The sequence below is a fragment of the Nannobrachium achirus genome, assembly GCF_963921795.1.
Source record: "Nannobrachium achirus genome assembly, chromosome: 8".
Lineage (NCBI taxonomy): Eukaryota > Metazoa > Chordata > Actinopteri > Myctophiformes > Myctophidae > Nannobrachium > Nannobrachium achirus.
The window spans coordinates 52,493,624-52,516,121 of record NC_137817.1 but is presented as its reverse complement, the minus strand read 5'-3'; the positions used below and the strand labels follow the sequence as shown (position 1 = coordinate 52,516,121).

Below are 22,498 nucleotides of genomic sequence, written 5' to 3'. Positions count from 1 at the left end.
TAGGCGTCCTATAAAGTTCATTGTTTATGCTTTGACGCAAATCACTGTCAATCAAAGCACAGGTGTGTTTTGTGGCAAGTTTGTTTTCTGTCCAAATAGCCTAACACACTGCTGACCTTTAAAATAGTAAAACACCAGCCATGGAAAATAATAATAATAATACAAAAACTTGTCATTAAAAAATATAATGAAAACGAAACGAAACGAAAAAATAAAAAAAATAAATGAACTTCACAGTGGAACACTGTTCATTGTGGCTTTTACAGTGTCTGGGACTGATTTAACAGGAGTTTCATAATGATTAATTCTGCATGGCTATAGTCTCTCTCTATGTGTGTGTGTGTGTGTGTGTGTGTGTGTGTGTGTGTGTGTGTGTGTGTGTGTGTGTGTGTGTGTGTGTGTGTGTGTGTGTGTGTGTGTGTGTGTGTGTGTGTGTGTGTGTGTGTGTGTGTGTGTGTGTGTGTGTGTGTGCGCGTGCGCGCTCACATGCATGCATGTATGTACTACTACTATGTCTATGTATGTATGTATGTAGGTGTGTGTCGGTGTATGTGTGTATGTATGTAAGTATGTACTGTATGTGTGTTGTATCAGTATGTGTATGTACTATGTATGTATGTCTGCCTATGTATGTATGTATTGTATGTTGTATGTGTATGTATGGATGGGAAAAGAGTTGATACAGAGCCTCTGCATCCAAAGAGTGGATCTTGACAAAATGATTTCTCAATGGAACCAGGGGTCTCATTTGCATAACAATTGTGGGAACTGCATGGATTTCAGTGGCACTGTAAAAAGAGAGAGAAGGGAGGGGTGGGGGGGGGGGGGGGGGGGGGGGGGGGAGTGCATTATGCATAATGACAAGAGAGACAAGCTCGAGTTGTGGGATTATTTCTTTAATCAAAAACTGATTTGTTCATGAGGCTGTCTGTCAAGCGTTAGATCATGAGACATGCATAAACCGGTAGTTCTCGGACGTTTTCATGTCAATGAACGACCCCCCCCCCCCAATTGATCTGAAAATGGGACCCCCAGAAGAGAAGATTTGTATTTTAACATTATTCTACATTTTCCAAACGTTTTCTATATATTCACAAAAACAAACAAAAAAAGCCAACACACATGCTCACGCACACGCACACGCACACACACACACACACACACACACACACACACACACACACACACACACACACACACACACACACACACACACACACACAAATTTGCAAGGCAGGCATGTTGCAAATAACTGCAAGTAGGCCTTGAGCTTGAAAGCTATACTAGAGTAAAGGTACAAATACTGTATCTTACCTGAAAGATCATTTTACTCCAGTAAAAGTTAAACCACACATGTATTTAACACCCAGAATTGTTATCTACTTCTCTCTACTTTCAGAATAACATAGCTTTCAAGTATAGTTGTTTTCATTTGTAGCTATTTTGAGTGGCTGCTGTCTCCTTCTCCATGCATTAGCTAGTTTTGAAAGGATTTTGCCCATTTTCCATCTTCTCCAGCCACTTGTAGGTTTTACACAGTATGATTCATCTGTCCTGGGCTGAATGTAAACAAACATTTGAAAGATGGGGTTGGTATGGGGGTCAAACATGCAATTTCGCGATCGCGATCATGCTTAGTAGATAGAAGAAAGTAAAAAAAAAAATCTAAAAAATCTTTTCTCCTTTTTTTGGCAAAACCGGACCAAAACTCGGGCGTGGCGGCGTCAGAGTCCCGGAATAATTTGGGAAACTCGTGAGGGGGCAGCAAATGAGTTAACCAGTGGTAGAGACGGAAGAAAAATGTCTAGTGATTTCGCTTTGACCGGAGGGAGTGGGATTTATCAAGCGTTCGTCTCTTTACGGCAGTCAATTATTGACAACACTTTGTCGATACATCTCCGCCATTATGAAGGACATATTATGTAAACAAGAAAAATAAATCGTCGAGTGATACAAATAAGTGATTTAGCGTAAAATCCCACTGCTCGCGGTCGGAGCTGCAGAGGACTTGAGATGAAAAAATAAATAAATAAAAATAAATAACGGTTGATATCATAACATCAGATGAACCTTCTGAGACGGCTATAGCCTGGAATTCTCCTTTAACCATGAAAACAGTCTTGTCGCCCCCGGCTTCAAGTCATTTTACATTATTGTGGCGTGGCCCCCTGCCTAATCTAGTTGAATACCCCTGCTCTACATGACATGTATCTGCAATCTGCAATTTTAAGTACTCAAGTACATTTTTTAATACAAGCGTTTTACTTGAAACAGAGTAGGCCTAGGCTATTATTATTATTAAATATAGGCCTACTTTCACTTCCAGTGGTGGAAAGTAACTAAGTACATTTACTTAAGTACTGTACTTAAGTACAGTTTTGAGGTACTTTTACTTTACTGAAGTATTTCCAATTGTCAATAGGCCTACTTTTACCTCTACTCCACTACATCAGGCAAATATTGTTACTGTTAAATACATTTATTCTACTAAAATTATATGAAAACTTTAGTTACTAGACTATACTAGATTTTGATTATTACAAAACATACCGGTACATTAACCACTTCAATACATTTCGGCCATGTGAAAATAGCAGATCTACAGGCTCACAATGTGTCACATCTTGTAGTTCTACTATTTTCAAAATTTGAAAACATTTTGCTTAGAGTAAGTACTTTTGCTTTTGTTAGGCTTACTTTAAGTACATTTTTATACCTTACCTTTTAATACTTTTCTACTGTTATTCAAGTTAATTTTGAATTCCAGACTTTTACTTGTAACAGAGTATTTCTACACTGCAGTAGCCTACTGATACTTTTACTTTAAGCAAAACATTTGAGTACTTTTTCCACCACGCACCACCACTGAACCACAACCACTGTCCCCTCTCTGCATTGCAACCAAGCACAGCATCGAATTGGTGAACTGTACCTTTAACGGCCCTTGTGCTCCGCCTCTGGTGCAGACATGGCATGACTCATAAAGTTTGATGTCCTGCCCAGAGTTTAGACCCCAGTCACAAAGAAAAAGAACACAAGAAACTTTTCGAAAACTTTTCAGAGGGGAGGGCAGTGATTTGCACGGCGCACCAACAATACTTTTTTATTTAGATTTGTTTTATTTTTTTTACGAGTCAACAATAGCCCGAACTGAACGGGGGCTTTAAAAAAAACGCAAGCTGGGACTTTTTACTTGAATTTCTACGCGTTCTGTCGTGGGTATTTGCGATTTTTTTTTGGGGGTTACAGCTCCGGCTTTGACTACAACTCCAAAAGGTTACATAGTACAGTCTGCTGCGCGGTGGCTATTACATATATAATGCGCTTTGTTACACATTATACAAGCAGCATGCCCTCGAGAAACTACGGCAGGGGAAAGTCGTACTTCACTGCAAACTCGGACAGCTAACACAACTTGTCGGGTGTTCGGAACTCCAAGGAAAAGAACGCTCCCGAACAGGGCTGAGGGCTGGCTGTCCCACAAACTTGTATAATGACTCGGAAAAACCATTAAAAAGTGGCTTTTCCTCTAACAATCCTACTGCGTAAAACAAACAAAAACAAAACAAAAACAAAGTTTGGATCGGAAACTTTTTCTTAATTTTTACATCCCTTTTTATCGGACAGGTTAGATATATTTTGTTGTTGTTTTTTGTTTTGCAACTTTTTTTTCTTCCTTTTTTGGGGGACATTAACATTACCTAAAGCCTACATGATGGATCCGAGCCAGCAGCAGCAGCCCCCTGCGGGCCACCAGATCGTGCACGTCCGGGGAGACTCGGAGACCGACCTGGAGGCGCTCTTCAACGCCGTGATGAACCCCAAGAACACCATCGTGCCCCCCTCCGTCCCCATGAGGATGAGGAAGCTCCCCGACTCCTTCTTCAAGCCCCCCGAACCCGGCTCCCACTCCAGACAAGTAAGAGAGAGAGAGACTGAGACCCCCATATGATCACCTAGATTTAGACATAACTACACTCTCAGAGTTACAGATCTGTAAGGGTCCATTTGGTTACATGTGTACCCTCTCAGAGTTACAGATCTGTAAGGGTCCATTTGGTTCCATTTGTATACTCTCAGAGTTAGAGATCTGCAAGGGTCCATTTGGTTCCATTTGTATACTCTCAGAGTTGGAGATCTGCAAGGGCCCATTTGGTTCCCATTTGTACCGTCAGAGTTATAGGCCTGTAAGGGTACATTTTATTTTGGTTCCATTTGTGCTCTTGCAGAGTTACAGGCCTGAAGGGTCCATTTGGTTACATTTGTATACGCAGTTACAGTCCTGTAAGGCTCCATTTGGTTCCATTTGTATACTCTCTGAGTTACAGATCTGTAAGGGTCCATTTGGTTCCATTTGTATATTCTTTGAGTTACAGGCCTGTAAGGGTACATTTGGTAATTGGTTCCGTCTGTACACTCACAGTTACAGACCTGTAAGGGTACATTTGGTTCCGTATGTACACTCAAAGTTACAGACCTGTAAGGGTCCATTTGGTTCCATTTGATTACTCTCCGAGTTACAGGCCTGTAAGGGTCCATTTGGTCCCATTTGTACAGAGTTACAGCCTCATTAAGTGTCCATATGGGTAACTATCCACCATTTATCTGGGGGACCCCCTGGAACCCCCTCAAGGACCCCCTGGGCGGTCCACAGACCACACTTTGAGAACCAACTATAGAAGCAATGTGCTTCAGAAACTTTTATTTTAGGCAATTTATTTCACAGATAACCCCATAACTAACTCTGAGACAGAGTGTTACAAAAGTGTTACAAACTCTGAGATACAGACATCATGGAAGGGGTCCACCTGGGAGTCTGGGACCCCCTAAAAAGAACGCGTTGTCCCTGAGGGGTCCCTGGACCACACTTTGAGCCAACCAGGGTGGTGTCGCTTGCCGAAAAGAACAGAGTAGCCTACTACAACAACCGGTCCTGGCAGCTTGTAGATCGGTTGTAGGCCACTTTAAATTACCTACATAACTAGTTAGTTAATAGTTATAGGCCTAATCATTTGTTTGTGTGATTGTTTGTGTCTGTTTTTAAAAACGAGACATTGGCAATTGGCTTGTTACTTGACAGTCTGACTATGAGATGTTTGGCCTGTGTGAAAGTCAGAGAGTATAATTTGTTAAATGGATTAATAACATGGTGTACTGTATTGTAGGATGACTGTCAGCTCCTCTCTCTGTCCAACTGTTGCTGTGATTTTTCTGAAGTTTTGGAAACCCATAGCGCAGGCGCAGTCCTGGCTGTAACACACACACACACACACACACACACACACACACACACACACACACACACACACACACACACACACACACACACACACACACACACACACACACACACACACACACACACACACACAGACAGACGTGTTGGAGCATGCGCAATCGCTGCCCCAAAGGACAGGACCTTTTGAGAGCTGCACTGATTTAGACAGTTTATGAAAACATTGTTGCTGTCTTGATGCATGAATGAAAAGAGCTGACACATATCTAATAGTCTACATTGTGAGCTTGTAAAAATGGCCAATGTTTGAAGTGCTTAAACCGCTTTTGATTCTATATTATAAACTTAATTTGACTGGGGTCAGTGGGCGACCCCCTGGAACTTCCTCAAGAGGTACAAGTACATTTCCCATTCACTTGTCCAGGCACAAAAGTCACTTGCCTGGATAAAAAATTGAAATTTCTTTCTTAAATGCAGGCAGAGTCAGACATTGAAAGAATTAATAACAAAAGGACTGCTAACGACCTCCTTGCTCCCTCCACCCCCCATTCATAGTATGGGCAGTCCATAGTCTGCATACAGCACAAAGCTGCTATACTAGTAGGAGCGTCACAGAAAAAGTGAAATCAAGAGTCACTTGGACAAGTGAACTTGTCCAGAAGGATTTATCACTTGTCCCGGACAACAGAACAAGCCTTAATGTTAATGTCAATCTCTGCTATCACAATACATCATTTGATGCTTCTTCTTCTTTCGTGTATCATCTGCTTGGACATTATATTGTCCAAGATATCCAGCCTTACCACCCGGATAACACGAAAATGCGCGTGCACGAAAATTATCGATTCTATGCGGTTCTGAAGTCTGAACACAATCGGGAACGGCACACTACACTTTCCCTTTGCCTCTCCACATGCACCAGCCAGCAAGATATATAGTCTATAGTAGATGGATTTCTTGGTACCAACCATAGACTGTAGAAAAATATGGACGATGCGAAGCCATTGGTTTCTATGCAGCGCAAATGGCTCTTTCTACCCCTTGGAATGGGTGTCGCCATCATAGAATTGTAAAGGCATCAGAGATGCTATTGGCTGCCAACGGTCAGGGATACATGGGAGAATGTGGTCGGAGCCTCCCGAAATACAGCACACGAAGAAGAACACAGCCGGCTGGTATCAGTTTAGTTGGCCCCTCCCCCCCGCAACTTTATCATTTATTTTAAAATAAATTGGACCACATTTCGACAAAACAAATATGATGGTGATTGAAAGGCAATTTTTAACTAGCGATAGGAACCATACAGTATTCATGAAAATGTTAATTAAGGTTAGAAAACGAAACGGGAAAATGAATGGGATCCAATGGAGAACAATTCTTTTTGCGATCGGCCGGGGGAGAAAACAGCGCAACTAGCGGCCAATCATAGGAAGTTTTACTTCCGTATTGGAGTCATTTTAAATCGGAAGAACTATGGCCCTGGTACCAACAGACATACAACAATTCAGTCAAAAAGTTTACAAGTTTACAAGCTTCTTCTTGTGACATCACAATACAGTGTATATACTTGCAATCTCCCCCAGAATTGCATCTTTCTAGTTATTATTTGCATATATCAATGCTTTGTTTTGGTGGTAATTTTTGTCTATCTCAACCATGCTGTTTTGCCTCTCCTCCTCCTCCTCCTTCTCCTCCCCCCACAGACCAGCACAGACGGCGGTACGGCGGGGGCCTTGGCCCCTCACCACGTCCGCGCCCACTCGTCCCCCGCCTCCCTTCAGCTGGGAGCCGTCTCCCCCGGCGGCGCGCTGATGCCCCCGCCAGGTGCCTCCCCTCAGCACCTCCGCCAGTCCTCCTACGAGATCCCCGACGACATGCCCCTGCCCCCCGGGTGGGAGATGGCCAAGACCGCCTCTGGCCAGAGATACTTCCTCAAGTAAGTAGCCCGGCTATGCAAGTATGCGTTCGAGTAGCCGTGCAAAGTATGCCGGCGCTGTCAGCGAACGTTCTAGCGCCGCGCGCGCCGCTGCCCTTTTTCTTTTCCCGTCAGCTGCGAGAATAACCATTGCTGTCGACAAGTTTCGTTGTAATAGGTTTGCCCGGATTGATTTGTTTATTTATTTTTGGCTCGCCGTGATTGGCGAATGATCTCCTTGGGTGTGCTACAGGGGCCAGGGACGGGTGCCTTTAAAAAAAAAAAAAAAAGAGGCCAACATTGGGATACTTTAAATTGCAGGTTATTAGATTTTTGGGAACCCGCTGCAAAACAAGAGAGCTCTTCTGTAGGAGCGCACTGCCGCTGCTCTCTATTTGGTGATCCTTTCCTTGAGCTCAGGTTTCAGTAGAAACAATGGAGCACTGTATAAGCTGCCCCAGACAGCACACAGGACAGCCAGGTCTGCAAAACTCATCTGCTGCTGCTGCTGCTGCTGCAGTGCGGAGAGTGGATCTCTTCCACATCAGTGATCCAAAAGGCAAATGGTGGAGATAGAAGAAGTTAATACCAGAGTTCGGAAAGGAGAAGCCCCCCCCCCCCCCTCTCACTGCATTGTATCGATAAACGTTTAGTGGTGGGAGTTTTATTTCTACGCTGCTGTATTCCTTCAATGGGTTCTTTCAATGAAATTGAGTGATTACCGGTATATGCTTTTTTTTAATTTATTTTTTTACCTTTGGCGCAGAGGTGAGTTCAGCGAGAAAGTCCCCTTTTCCTGTTATCGTCAGATACAAGCCATATAGACCACTTTCTGGAAAGAAAAAAAAGAAAAAAGAAAGAAACGCCGTCCTCCTGACCAATGACAGGGTTCCGAACAAACATGATAGCCCTCAAATTTACTGGGATAAAAAAGAAAGCTTTTGAGGGCCAGATGTGTAAATGTTTCACATCTGGAGAACATCTGGCCTGGTTTTTGGGGAGGCTCCTCTGAAATAGTAAAAAGGGATTGGGGGGGGTTAGGCTTGTTCTCACAGACGTTCACAGGATCACCGCCGTTGTTTGGAAACTAATGGATCGTCATGTGCGATGGTGGGCAGAACCAGACTGTGACATACTTTTGTTTCGTGTGGAACGCAAACAAAAACATCATGTATGGATCGGGAGGAAATAATTTGTATTTTAACTTCGAAACCCACACTTTTGAGTGAAACAAAAAGCAACTAAAAAAACTAAAAACTAAATTTCACTTTCACTATTTGAAGATGGTTTAATCGTTGTGATGGCGCTTTAGTATAGAGGGTACGCGGCTATGCGCATGCATACTGTAAACTAAGTGAATGGAAAAGAGTTAGTTTGTTTAATGCAATCAGATGGGACCTTTCTGTTTGGATGTATGGGCTGTCATGGCCAGAAAGTCGTTTTTTGCCACTCAGTAGGCGTTGCCACATAACCTCCGGTACTAAGATGATGACGTCACTTGCATAACCTTTATTATTGTTTTTGCGTTATTGCGCAATTCTATAATCATCTTGTCTCAGTCTTAACATTATGTCTCACAGACACACACACACACACACACGCGCGCGCACGCGCTTACACACACATACGTAGGGGTCCCAAAACGTACCATAACTATGGTGTTGCTACACAGAGTGGATTAAACTCGAGGCTCAGGATTGGCCTGCATTTGACTCGCTGCTTGTGTCACAGCTTGGTCCCTGGAGCTTGGCTTCGCTCGCTTGCGTCCAATGTGAGCCAGGGAACTTGGAGAACAAAAAAAAAAAAAGAAAAAAGAGAAAGGAAAATCATTTCTCCATCTACCGCGGCTAGATCAAAGTGCAGACACTTGATCTGAAATTAAAGGCGGCCTCGGTGCATGGCCACACTGCTGGAAAAGACACTCCCCTATTTATAAACACACGGCTGTCAGACTCTGACACAGACGTGTTGCAGGGAGGGAAGCGGAGTTCGTGTGTGAGCGTTAAAGAGAGAGGATCATGTGTGGTGTGGTGCGGTGGTGGAAAAAGTACTTGCATGTTTTTTACTGGAGTAAAAGCATCGATGCTGCGTAATATAGAAATACTCTTGTTACAAGTAAAAGTCCGGAATTCAAAATGCACTCGAGTTAAAAGTGTTGAAAGTGTTGGCATCTACGTGTACTTAAACTCTTAAAGTACCAGAAGTAAAAGTACAAAATGTCTGAAAATAGCAGATCTACAAGCTCACGATGCTTTTTGCGCTCGTAGATCTGCTATTTTCAAATAGCCATCGGGCTGGAGTGGTTTTATGTATGTTTTTATAATATATATCTCCAAAGTAACTTAGTAATTAAAGATTTCAAACAAATAGTTGAGTAAAAGTGCAATGTTTGGATCCGGGATGTAGTGGAGTCGAAGTAAAAAAGTATTGGAAATTGGAAATACTCAAGTAAAGTACAAATACCTCGAGTATTTAAGTAAATGTATTTAGTTACTTTACACCACTGTGTGTGTGGTGGAGTGAGGGAGAGGGGGGGGGGGGGGGCTTCACTTGCCAGTCGATCAGGAGGGGGTCAGATTTCAACCAGGTGACCGCTGTTGTCCTTTCACGCGTCCATTAACCACCCACCCACCCAGCCAGCCAGCCGGGGTGAGAGTTGTGAGCGGCGGTGGGGATTTCTACGTTTGTCTTCCCCCCCCCCCTGCCCCCCTCCCCTTTCTTCTCCTTAGTTTGTTAGTGAGTTCACCATGAGTCATTTGGAGGAATCTGATGCCTACAGTTTGGCTACGCATCGGGCCGGTGAGTCACCGCCGCTCCGTGCCGTGGGTTCCCTTCTAAACCAGGGATGGGACGATGTGAAAATGTCACATCACGATTATTGTGACAGAAGACATCGAGATTTAAGACGTTATCGCGATAATCGAAATCCATTATCCTGGGGCGGAACATTTGCCAAAAAATAGCAGATCTACAAGCTCACACGCGGCGCGTTGTGAGCTTGTAGATCAGCTATTTTTTGGCATAGACATTTGATAGAGAGTGAATAAAGACTGTATCAAGTACGTATATTATAAGTACCTTTCACCAATTATAGAGGGTTTAAGTGGTACCGGATATGCAGCTCGGCAAATAAAAGGTGAATAGAGCATCGCAGCGGAAGTGGTTTACTGGGGTCACTTAAAAATCGCCCATTCACTTTCCCCATAGACTTTTACAAAAATATTTATAACAATTATGTTAAGCCTCGAACAATCCAGGATGGCAGTGAATCATGACCATACAACCTTTGATGTGAAAACATATTTTAATATTACATTATTTGATATACTACATTTAATAAATACCCTTTGTTTAGCGATTTTCAAAACGTCCTTTTCATAGGAACAAAGGTCTCATGTTCATGATTCACTGCCATCCTGGATGGCCTTGTTCGAGGCTTAACATAATTGTTATACATATATTTGTAAAAGTCTATGGGGAAAATGAATGGGCGATTTTTAAGTGACCCGATGCTCTAATAGATCCCAGTTCATGACAGAGGACGATATCACGATAAATTAAATCTCCACGATACGATAATCGCGAGTGTTTTTTTTTTCCTCCACGATAAACGATAATATCACTTATCGTGCCATCCCTATTTTATAACCCCAACATCCATTTCATTTTGAGCATGAATGGACGAGACCACGGCAGCAGCACTGTGGTGGTTCCTCTCCTTTTGTCTGCCGAGTTTAAATGGCAATCATGTGGAGATGACTGGAAGAGAGTGGGGGGGATGGGGGGGGAGGGGAGGGGAGGGGGGGCTCTGGCCCTCCCTTTGTCCCCGCAGAGAAAAGGTGATCTTTATTCAGTCCACACAGGCCTGTTGAGACTCATGTGAGCCGTCCAAAAATAGACAAATGGCCGGGGACGAGGTTTTTAAAGACGGGAGGGTTGAGAGAGGGCAACGAGGGCGGCTTCCTTTACAGTCGTGGGGACTTTGCTTTTTCTTTTTACCACGTGTGATTGTTCTTGTTCTGTTGATGATCATGGCTCCAGAGGCTATTATTACATGTTCCGAGTCTTAACCCATTTAGGCCTGAACACAATATGACGCAATATTTTATGCTTTAAATATAAAAAAATAGCAGATATACAAGCTCACAGCGCGGCACCGAGTGCCGCGCTGCGAGCTTGTAGATCTGCTATTTTTGAAAAATCGTGAAAATTAGAATTTTGACCCCGATTCTATAAGTGTCTTTTGAATCCTTCTAAGTCATCTTTCTAGGTCAGCAATCTGGCCAGCCATCGTCAAAGAAAAGGTCCTTTTCACTTAACTGGAGCTCAGTTAGTCAGTCTTGTGAAGGACCCCCAACATGATATGTATTTGGCCACGGACCCCCATCTCAAAGTATTTAGTTCCAGGGACCACCCAGAAGCAAAATTTGAGTTACAAACCTTCACTTTGAAAATGCATATATTCAAAGATTTGCACACATTTTCACGACTTTTTTCAAAAATAGCAGATCTACAAGCTCGCAGCGCGGCACCGAGTGAGCTTGTATATCTGCTATTTTTCACTGGATAAAGCATTCAATCATTTCTAGGCCTAAATGGGTATCAATACAGTAGTGGTATACAGCAAACTCTACAAGCACACAATTGTTTTGGTCTTTGGGGCAGTGGTTGGGCCATGAGGCAACGTTTGGGCCTTTTGGTTCTTACCAGTTTGTTTCACTGGCCTTTTCACTGGGGCTTAAAGGGCCAGTTCACCTCTGTGACAACCAGATCTTATTTTATTGTCGTTTGGGACAAGATCAACATATTTTTTGTGTTCAATCTGTCTTTTGAGATATTTTAGTATTTCAGCATAAATGATGATGCATTTTGCATCATATGAGTCATCATGCTGCATCGTATGATGCAAAATGCATCATCATTCATGCTGAAAAACTAAAATATCTCAAAACACAGATTGAACACACAAAAATAACTCGGGATTGTGTTGATCTTGTTCCAAACAACAATAAAATAAGATCTGGTTGTCCCAGAGGTGAACTGGCCCTTTAAGTGGTTAGGCCTATACCACTTTAAAACCCTATATACTTCATTGACTGTCTCCCAGGGGTCTGTACTAGGCCCCCTTCCCCTTTCCCGTCAACAAATCTCCTCTACGAAATCTCTTCTACCGAGAGATTTGGTACTGTAATTCGCCAGAGTCTACTGTAGGCCAACACCAAGGGCCCTATTATGATCCAGGTCTTATGCCTTATGCCTTAACTTCTTTACCTTTTTTTCACTATTTTGAAAAACATTTTTAAATGCTGATCTACATCTGCACGTTGTGAACTTGCAGATCAGCTATTTCAAATATTTAAAAAACAAAAACAAAATAGTAAAAAAAGGCAAAGAAGTTAAGGCATAAGGCATAAGACCTGGATCATAATAGGGCCCTTCTCTTAGCAGAAGACAACCACTCTTAAACACGCACAGCGCGACACATTGATCTGCAATGTCTCGCCGAATGTGTCGCGTCGTCTCCCCCCCACCCCACAGAATGGGTACAGGAGGGTTTATGTGGTTAAGTAAGGGGAAGATTGGGGAGAATGTCAACAAAGTCTGTTGACCTTTCCCCCCCTCCTCCCCTTCTTCCTGCCGTTTGCCGTGGTCTTTGATTTATAGCAGCAGGGGCAGGAGGTTGGGTCACCTTGCTCAGTGCTTAGGATGGGGGGGCAGGGCCAGGGGCGTCACACCAAATTCTGGGCCCTGGGGGTACAAGGATTCACTGCGGGCCCCCCATGAATGTTAACTATTGAAAAATAGCAGATATACAAGCTCACAGCGCGGCACCGAGTGCCGCGCTGTGAGCTTGTAGCTCTGCTATTTTTGAAGAAATCGTGAAAATGTGTGCAAGAAACGTATGTTTCCATGTCAGTGGTGCTCAAACTTTTTCATGTCAAGGACCCTCAAGATGATATGTATTTGGCCCACGGACACTCATCTCAAAATATTTAGTTCCATTTTCACGACTTTTCAAAAATAGCAGATCTACAAGCTCGCAGCGCGCTGTGAGCTTGTATATCTGCTATTTTTCAATAGCTAAAGTTTCTAGGGCCCCTCCACCTTGGGCCCTGGTAACTCAGTCCCACTTTCCCCCCCTTGTGACGCCCCTGGGCAGGGCAACTCTTCCTCCAGGGCCCCGGGGGTCATAAACTAATGAAGGTTTTATACGTACTCGGGTCGCTCATCGTGTTTCCTAAAAAACAGCAGACCTACAAGCTCACAACGCGTCCCGGCCGAGACGCGCTGTGAGCTTGTAGATCTGCTGTGTTGGGTTTGCGCGACACCCCGCCAAGCAAACCAAGTATAACTCGGGTATAATTTCGACACACCACCACCAGCGGTATGGGAGGGGTAATCGTTGGGGCTTCCGGGGGCTTATTAAATGCAGCTCTAAATTAGTTTTTGTTTGGTTTTTCTTCCGTGGGAAGTCGACCTGAACCTGGGGAGGGGGCCCTTATCTGACCTAAAGACCAGGTGTAGCTTTTTTTTGATGATAGGTGACACCTTACTACTTCCCCCACATTTGGTCTTTTTCTTTTCTTTTTTTTTTTGCAGGGGGAGATGATGATTCTGTTTGGCTATGAAATGGCTCATGTGAAAATGCCTTGCGTTTCACAATGTTGTTTTCTCCCGTAGTCGCCTGTTTCACATTACTAGGCGCACTAAATTTTCCTAAAGCGACAGCGAGACCACCAGATAATTAACTTAACCCTCTCTGGTGGTGACGCGTCACGCAAATATTCTCTGTCCGCCGACAAATGTGGATGCGTGGAATAAAGCCAGACGTATTACTTTTCAGGCATCTTATTCAACGCACAATACAAGTTTTAAATGTACTCGGCACAAATGGCCCTGTAGGTGTATTGGCACTGTCCATGAATGATTATATCGGTGCACCCCTACTCTCTTGGCAAACTCCCCCAGGGGATCAATAAAGCTTTATCTTATCTTATTCAAAGTGGCAACATTTATTGATTACTTCCTCTTCTTCTCAGGGGCTTGGGTCGTGGTTTATGATGCTTTGCCCTGTTGTTATTCTGTGCAATTATACTGTAAAGTCACATGGCCTCGGGTCACAATGAATACTACACACACACACACACACACACACACACACACACACACACACACACACACACACACACACACACACACACACACACACACACACACACACACACACACACACACACACACAGTAATTTTTTCCTCTGCTTAAGAAGAGGTCTCTTTGACTTGCGTTGCGTGATTCAACAGATGTTCAGGAAGCAACGTACAGCAGACGTTCTCTAAACTAGCTATCAAAGCGTTTACTGGGAGCCTGTGGACTTTTTGGAGACTTGTAATGCAGTAGGATGCACTGTATGTGCGCCGCTGATGTGTGTGTGTGTGTGTGTGTATGTTTGAGATTATGTTAGAATTTCCGGCACATAATCTAGCAAAACAGAGCTCATTTTTAAGCTCATGTACCAACAAAGGTGACAAAGGTGCCGCCGCCTTTTGCATTCCAATCCACCTCTTGTCTTGTAAACTACCTATATAACGTCGTTGTCGGGTGGAAACCTTGTATCTCCAAGTTTCAAATGTGTACGTTCTTTCGCAAAGCAAAGCCCTGCTTCATCATAAAAGGCCGTCGCACAAAAGTAGTGAAAACGGCAGATCTACAAGATCTACAGATCTACACAACGCCTCGCGGTGCGATTTGTAGATTTGCTGTTTTCACTAGTTTAAATCATTTTCAAAATGATACATACAAAATGAACATACAAGTTTTCACCCGACAACGACAATGTATGGATGGATCCACACGTTTGAAATGGTCACGTCCTGAAGATTTCCATGCAACGAAGAAGTTGACCCTAGCCGATATAAACATAAGTGGTCTGCCACCTGGCCTAGCTCTCTAGGCTTGCCACCATATGCAGTAACATTTGTGTGTGATATGGCTTCAGTGCGGCGAGTGAACTGGAGTTGGGTTGTGTAATGAGAACACATCAATCTTAACACGAGGCGGTATATATGCTAGTAGTTTTGTTACCCTTAGTATCCAGTGTCGAGTGTCAACCGCCCAGTAAACATGCAGTGATTTTTTTACGCTATTTTTAAGGCTACTCACAAACTGTGAGTAGGGCTGTCACGATTATCACATTTTACATGACGATTAACTGTCATTCAAATAATTGCGATTAACGATTTAATTGTGTTTTTGTCGTTGACAATTACGTTTCTGTTTGGCTTTTAGGCTTTGGAGTTGCACATGGTAGATATGACACATAACCTAAAGATACAAAGAATGTATTTACATATTTGACAACTTTATACTTAAAAAAAGAACATTGATAGTGGAAATAGCCGATCTACAAGCTCACAACGCGTCGCCATGCAACGCGCTGTGAGCTTGTAGATCTGCTATTTCCACTATGTTTTACTTAAAAAAAAAACATCTGAACATTTTTCAACATGGAAACGATTATGACGATTATGAAAAATAATCGCGATTATGTCCAAAAATCACGATTAGACGATTATGTAATAATTGTGACAGCCCTAACTGTGAGTATCCCAGCTTCAGCCTAGCTGCCCTAAAGGTTTGCTAAAGTTTTTGGTTTATTGACCACACACACACACACAGACAAGGCCCCTTCCTGTTGAACTGAGCCCTGTCAGCTCGGTACACAGATGGGACTGTGAGAAAAGTCAGGCCAGTGTTTACCAAAGATCCCGATGTAACACCCCGGCTCCAGACTTCAATGCCCCCACTGTCAACGGAGGGCATCTCCACAGAGATGCAGTATCTCACTTCATTCAGGAGGACGGAGCTTTTTCTCGAGTGGGGTTTAGAGTTCCCGAAAGTACTCAAAACTCGGTCAACGCTTTTTACTCTAAAATCCAGATTTGTTAAGACGGCGGTTGTGATGTTGGCAGTCAGAACGCTACTTTATTTGAGTCATGGATGGAATACATGGCCTATATATAGGGCTGTCACAATTATTACATAATCGTCTAATCGTGATTATTTGAGATAATCGTGATTATTTTTCATAATCATCATAATCGTTTCCATGTCAAAAATAGTGGAAATAGCAGATCTACAAGCTCACGACGCGTTGTGAGCTTGTAGATCTGCTATTTCCACTATCAATGTTCTTTTTGAGCGGTGGTCACACCGTCTCCATAGCGTGGCCGTGTGTGTATCTATGTATGTGGGTCCGTATGTAGCCTAAGTACCCCTGGTGACCAGAGAGGTGCTATTGAGTCTAGTCTGCCCTGAGCATCAACTGCAATACCAGTGGTGGCCTGAGTGACATGGATGGATGGATGGCTCTCTCTCTCACACGCAAGCAAGCCCCCCCCCCCCCCCCCCCCCATATTATATATATATGTCACGGTTTTAAAGAGAACCAGGACATTCGAGACGCGGAGCACTCGTGGTGCGGCACGGGGCGGAGCAAGCGGTCGCCAATACAACGTACTCCAGGCGGTGCGCCGCTCTATTGTCCACGACACTGCGAGCGGCTACCGAAGCCCCCCTGTATCCACGAAGCCCAAACGAGTTACGAGGCCCCCCTGGGTCCACGAAGCCCCAAGCGGCGCGAGTGGCCGCAGGCGCGAGGGGCCGCGAAGAGCGGGCCAGGGCGCCGGCCGCGCGAGTTACGAAGCCGTGGTGAATGCAATCGTTATATTTATGCCCAGGCCGTAAGGCCTGGGCAAGCGCACGTTAAACGCCCTGTCCAAGTGACTACAATGGAGCTAATGGCTAGGCTAGGCTAGGCTAGGCTAGGCTAGGCTAGGCTAGGCTAGTAAATAAAGAGTAAACACTTCCGGTCTGCGGCGAGTTCAAAGCGTGACGTAACTCTCTTATCCAGTGGCTGACGTCGCCATCTGGTGGTGATTAGTGTGTGGTGAACTACAAAACGAGCGCTCTTACAATGAACGTCCTGGGTTACCCAAATATCCTGTAACATATATATATATTTTTTTTTTTAAATATTTTTTATTATAATTATTATTATTATATATTTGTTTTGCTGTTGCGCAGCCTCCACGACCACCGCTCAGTTCACACGGGTGTGATTTTTTAAGTATAAAGTTGTCAAATATGTCAAGTAATTTCTTTGTATTATTTAGCTTATCTGTCATATCTACCATGTGTACCTTCAAAGCCTAAAAGCCAAACAGAAATGTAATTCTCAACGACAAAAACACAATTAAATCTTAATCGCAATTATTTGAGAGAAAATTAATCATCATGTAAAATGTCATAATCGTGACAGCCCTGCCTATATATATTCAACATCAGTGTTGTTTTGGCAGAGAAAAAGTTAACTTGTCACTTGAAAACAATGTTAACATTTAGCTAAACATCTGGGGACCCCCCCAAAATAATTTGGGGACCCCCTGGGGGTCCCGACCCACAGGTTGAGAACCATTGCTCGAGCCTTCTTTTATCGCAACAGTTCATTCACAGTGCTAACGCTGACGGGGAACTCACACTTGGTTCTTCCTCTGCTGATACGGGGACCCCCTTCAAAGTAGAAACATCAAACCACCGCAGGGTCACGGAGGTTGCTCCAATAATCTCTCTTGATGATGTCCTGCTGATGGAGAGGCAGTGAGGCGTCCCGGGACCCCCTGCCATGTCCAGTCAGAGTGGAGGTGGTTATCCTCATCTGGGACCCCCCCATGCCACCCCCCGCCCCGACCCCACAGGGCCAGAGCACTTCTTCTCTGCAGTGTTAGGCACTTTGATTGATTGATTGATTGATTGAAGACTTTATTAGAAGTTTGCATAGGAAAAGAAGGTACAGTTTCATGACAGTGCAGTTCACTGGTACAAGGTCACAACTAAAACGAGATCCAAGAAAGTCTTACGGCTTGTTGGAAACCTTTACCACACCTGAAGTTAAGGTTGATATACTTAGCTGCCAAGTGTAAATCGGGCACTATTTGTGCTATCAAACTTTGTAATTGCTATATGAACTGCGATGTATGTGAAAAAGAAAAGAAAAAAAGAACGTAATACGCCAGAAAGGGTTCCTGGGGAATGCTAATGGTACAATTTCTTCAATTAAAAAGACAAGATTTTCTCCAGTATGCAACTTGATTTGTTAGCCTGAGATGAAATTCTGCACTTCTACAGCGGAACACTAAAGTTTGAAAAACATTTTCTTTTTTTAACCATATCATCGCTGTCGGGCAGAGAGTTTCAAATTTGTACGTTTTTTTTCATCAGTTGCTTCATCAGACAAAACTGTCGCACAAAACTAGTGACAATAGCAGATCTACAAGCACACAACGCCTCGCGGCACGAGGCGTTGTGTGCTTGTAGATCAGCTATTTTCACTATTTTAAATCCTTTTTCAAAATGATGAATACTACATGGTTTTGGACATGCAAGGTTTCCACTCTACTATGTATAGTAGTCGTTGCTGTTAGCATGTTGCTCAGCCGTATGTCTTCGCTGCGGGCCCTAAACCATCTTCCCACCATATATTCTCTGGGTGGAGCCGCTGCTGTGGCCAAGGGAGGAGGAGGAGGAGGGAGCCCATTTTTAACATTTGACAACTCAGCTGTGTGGCTGCCTGCACTTTGGCCCCATATCTACACCAGAGAGATGTTTGGCTTGTATTTTCTTTCTTTTTTTCAAGCCCTGGAGAAAAGCTAAATCTCACTGTTAACAACCCATTTAGGCCTAGAATTATTGAATGCTTTAACTGTAGATCTGCTATTTTTGAAAAAGTCGTGAAAATGTGTGCAAATCTTTGAATATTATGTATTTTCAAAGCGAACGTTTGTAACTCAAATTTTGCTTCTGGGGGGCCCTGGAACTAGATATTTTGAGATGGCAGGTCCGTGGCCAAATACATATAATTTTGGGGGTCCTTCACATGAAAAGGTTTGAGAACCACTGACATAGTAGTCTCTCAAGAACAGACTGAGCTCCAGTTAAGTGAAAAGGACCTTTTCTTTGACGATGGCTAGCCAGATTGCTGACACAGAAACGTAGGGTTTTCAAAAAATCTTAGAAGGATTCAAAAGACACTTACAGAATCGGGTCAAAATTCTAATTTTCACGATCTTTCAAAAATAGCAGATCGAGTGCCGCGCTGCGAGCTTGTATATCTGCTATTTTTCAATAGTTAAAGCATAAAATAATGATACGCAATAATGTGTACCCGTTCTAAATGGATTCAGATCTAAAGCTCAGCTCTCCTTTTTTGATGCATGTCAGAACTGGATTGAGACGTTCTCTATGCATAATGGGAAATGCTCGATATTCCAAATTTCCGAGGCCGCTGTGCGGCAGAGAGACGGTGTCACAAATGTTTCCTCTGTGGTAAAAAATGTGCAACGATACTTGATATACTTTTATATAACGTTGCTGTTGGGTGGAAACCTTTGAAGTCCAAAATTCATTTTTGTGTTATAAAAAAAAACCGATTTAAAATGGTATAAATAGCCGATCTACAAGCTCACAACACCCTCCGGACACTCTTTATGTCAGTGTTTCTCAAATGGGGGTACGTGTACCCCTAGGGGTAGACGGGGGTACTGCAGTGGGTACAGGAGAAAATGGGGAATATGTATTTCTATTTTACTGTTCTAGTTAATGACAAAACATTGACAGTCTTTGTGTGAACCTTCTCATCTGTAAATTGTTAAACCAAATTACATCAATACCTTGTACAACTGTTATTGAATAGAAAGCAATGATTATGTGCCATTATGCCGTTTTATTTTGAACATATTGGTGTTGGAACTGGACATTTGATGTACATTTTATAAGCAAAATGCTGTACTCGGGTGAAGGGGGTACTTGGCTTCAGAAATCAGTATAAGGGGATACTGCAAGCAAAATAGTTTGAGAACCACTGCCTTATGTGACACTCTTGTATGATGAAGTCGGGCATTAATTTACAAACAAACTAAACGTTGAAATATAGAGATACAAGGTTTCTGCCCGACTGCAGCGATAACTGTTTTAGTGTTTTTATAGATGATTATTCCAGCCGATAAGTTCTCGACATGCTTTGTTTGGGTAGTGTTTTTGCAACAACAAAATAAAAGCAACACCAGGCTTCATCTGTAGCGTGTGTTCACTTCAGCGCAGCCCGGCCCACCTAAATGGTTTCCGTGCCCAAAAAAAATCTTTGGAACTGAAGTCAGGTTTTTTAGCCCTAGTGTGAAGAGGACCCAAGAGCCTGGTCGGGTCACCCCCCAGCCAGCATGTGACATTATAAATAACGCTGGCACAATAAACACCACCTTGATAATTGGGCCATCAGTCACAGAGGCCTGGGCGGACCAGGACTCGTACTCTGTGCTTTCCTGAAGCCACAGGCCACCATGATGACAGCGTGAGGGGGAAAAAGGAGGGGAAAAAGGAGCCCCAGCAGGCTGTATATGCCGATGCATGGATCTCCACTCTAAATCTGGGGGACCGAAGTCTAGACTTGGCTTTTTACTCTGTAAAAGGATTTAATTGCATTCAACCTGGTCTCCAATAAAGATGGGACGATAAGTGATATTATCGTTTATCGTGATAAAATAAACACTCACGATAATCATATCGTGGAGATTTAATTTGCCTTGATATCGTCCTCCGTCATGCTCTGGTATCAATTCACCTTTCATTTGCCGCGCTGCATATCCGGTACCACTTAAACTCTCTACAATTGGTAAAAGGTACTTATAATATACTCGATACATACAGTCTCTTTTTTTTCACTCTATCAAATTTTATCAACTTTGCCAAAAAAATAGCCGATCCACAGGGTTCAGAGTCTTGCTCAAGGACTCTTAAACACTAAGGAGCCCGGGATCGAACTGGGAACCCTCCGGGTCCTCAACTCTACCCCTGAGCCACTGCCTATAATAATGAATAATGATGTTTATTTGGCATCCATGGATCATGTTTCGTGATGGGAAATGCCCTGTATTACTGAGTCGAGGCAGCTTGTGTGAATGAATTATGCTTTAGTTTGAAAGCCTGGTAATAAATGACTGCCCGACCTGTAACTTATTTACCAGGGTTCTCGGTTACCCTGGACGGTGCACAGTCTTAAACACAACTGCAGCTTAGTTCCGGCGATGATCATCCTCATTCTAATACAAGGGTCTTCAACAGGGGGACGGGACCCCTAGGGGGTCCTCAGAGTTCCTCCAAATCTTTGAGTGATACACACATTTCTTCTTTTTTTATGTTACCCACTTGAATCCTAGTGTATATATTCTGAGAACTTTCCCCCATATAGCAGATCTAACCCTAGCCCTTAAGTATTGACGGTTCAGGTGGTTAAATATCTGAAAACACAAATTGACATGAATCCAAAATACACTGATGATTGTGCTGTCAAACAACAAAACGATGGAATCTCTGAAAAGGGTTTCATCTCTCTCTCTCTCTCAACTAAGGGGTCCTTGGCCTGAAAACGTTGAAGATCCCTGTTCTAATATAACGCGTTTAAACTTGGTTTACGTACTGTAGCCTAGGTGCTCTGGGGTCTGGGCTACAGTTGTGATGTTAATCCCCCCCCCCCCCCCCCCCCCCACACACACACACACACACAACAAGCAATTTCAATTCAAAGGAGCTTTATTGGCATGAGAAAACATACGTTTACATTGCCAAAGCAAATGTAAAATACAGCTGGAGGGGGTACAGCGTTGTGTAAACAGAGCTATGTCGCATTTCGTCGTTATAAACATGTATATACAGGGTATAAAGCTTTTTGAAACCAATAGTAGCAATCCTTTGCAGTCGCTTTGGGGCAAATAGCAACATTTTTCCTCAAAACGATTTTAAGTAGTACACAAGAAAAAGCCTCAGATTTAAAATGGGTTTAGGTAGCAGCTCTGTTTGTATGGGTCTAGAGGTCACTCGATGGTCAGTAGTCCTTTTAGGATCCAAGCACTGTTTGTCTCCTTTCTCCCAGAAGCATTCAGTCAGTATTATTGTGGGTGCTGCTGATGGCTATGTATGGCAATTATTTGACGTACTTGCAATTATTTTGTCATAATCGTCACAATCGTCTCCCTGTTGAAAAATTTTCATATGTTTTCAAACATTTTCAAAAGTAAAGGAAATAGCCGATCTACAAGCTCACAGCGCGCCGCGGAGCTTGTAGATTGGCTATTTCCACTATCAATGTTATTTTTTAAGTTGTAAGTTGTCAAATATGTCAGTAATGTCTTTGTATATTTAGGTTATGTTTCATATCTACCATGTGCAACTTCAAAGCCTACAAGCCAAACAGAAATGTAATTGTCAACGACAAAAACACAATTAAATCATTAATCGC

At 43.2% G+C, this 22,498-nt stretch overlaps 1 protein-coding gene across 1 annotated transcript in view; it reads left to right on the top strand.

The window, feature by feature from the left end:
* The first annotated feature begins 3,082 nt into the window (after positions 1-3,082).
* Positions 3,083-22,498, top strand: part of yap1 (Yes1 associated transcriptional regulator) — a 55,484-nt gene continuing 36,068 nt past the window's right edge. The window contains exons 1-2 of the mRNA XM_080730939.1: positions 3,083-3,919; positions 6,940-7,172. Coding sequence (XP_080587065.1) covers positions 3,713-3,919; positions 6,940-7,172 — 440 coding nt within the window. The 5' untranslated portion in view covers positions 3,083-3,712. The remainder of the gene's footprint in view (positions 3,920-6,939; positions 7,173-22,498) is intronic.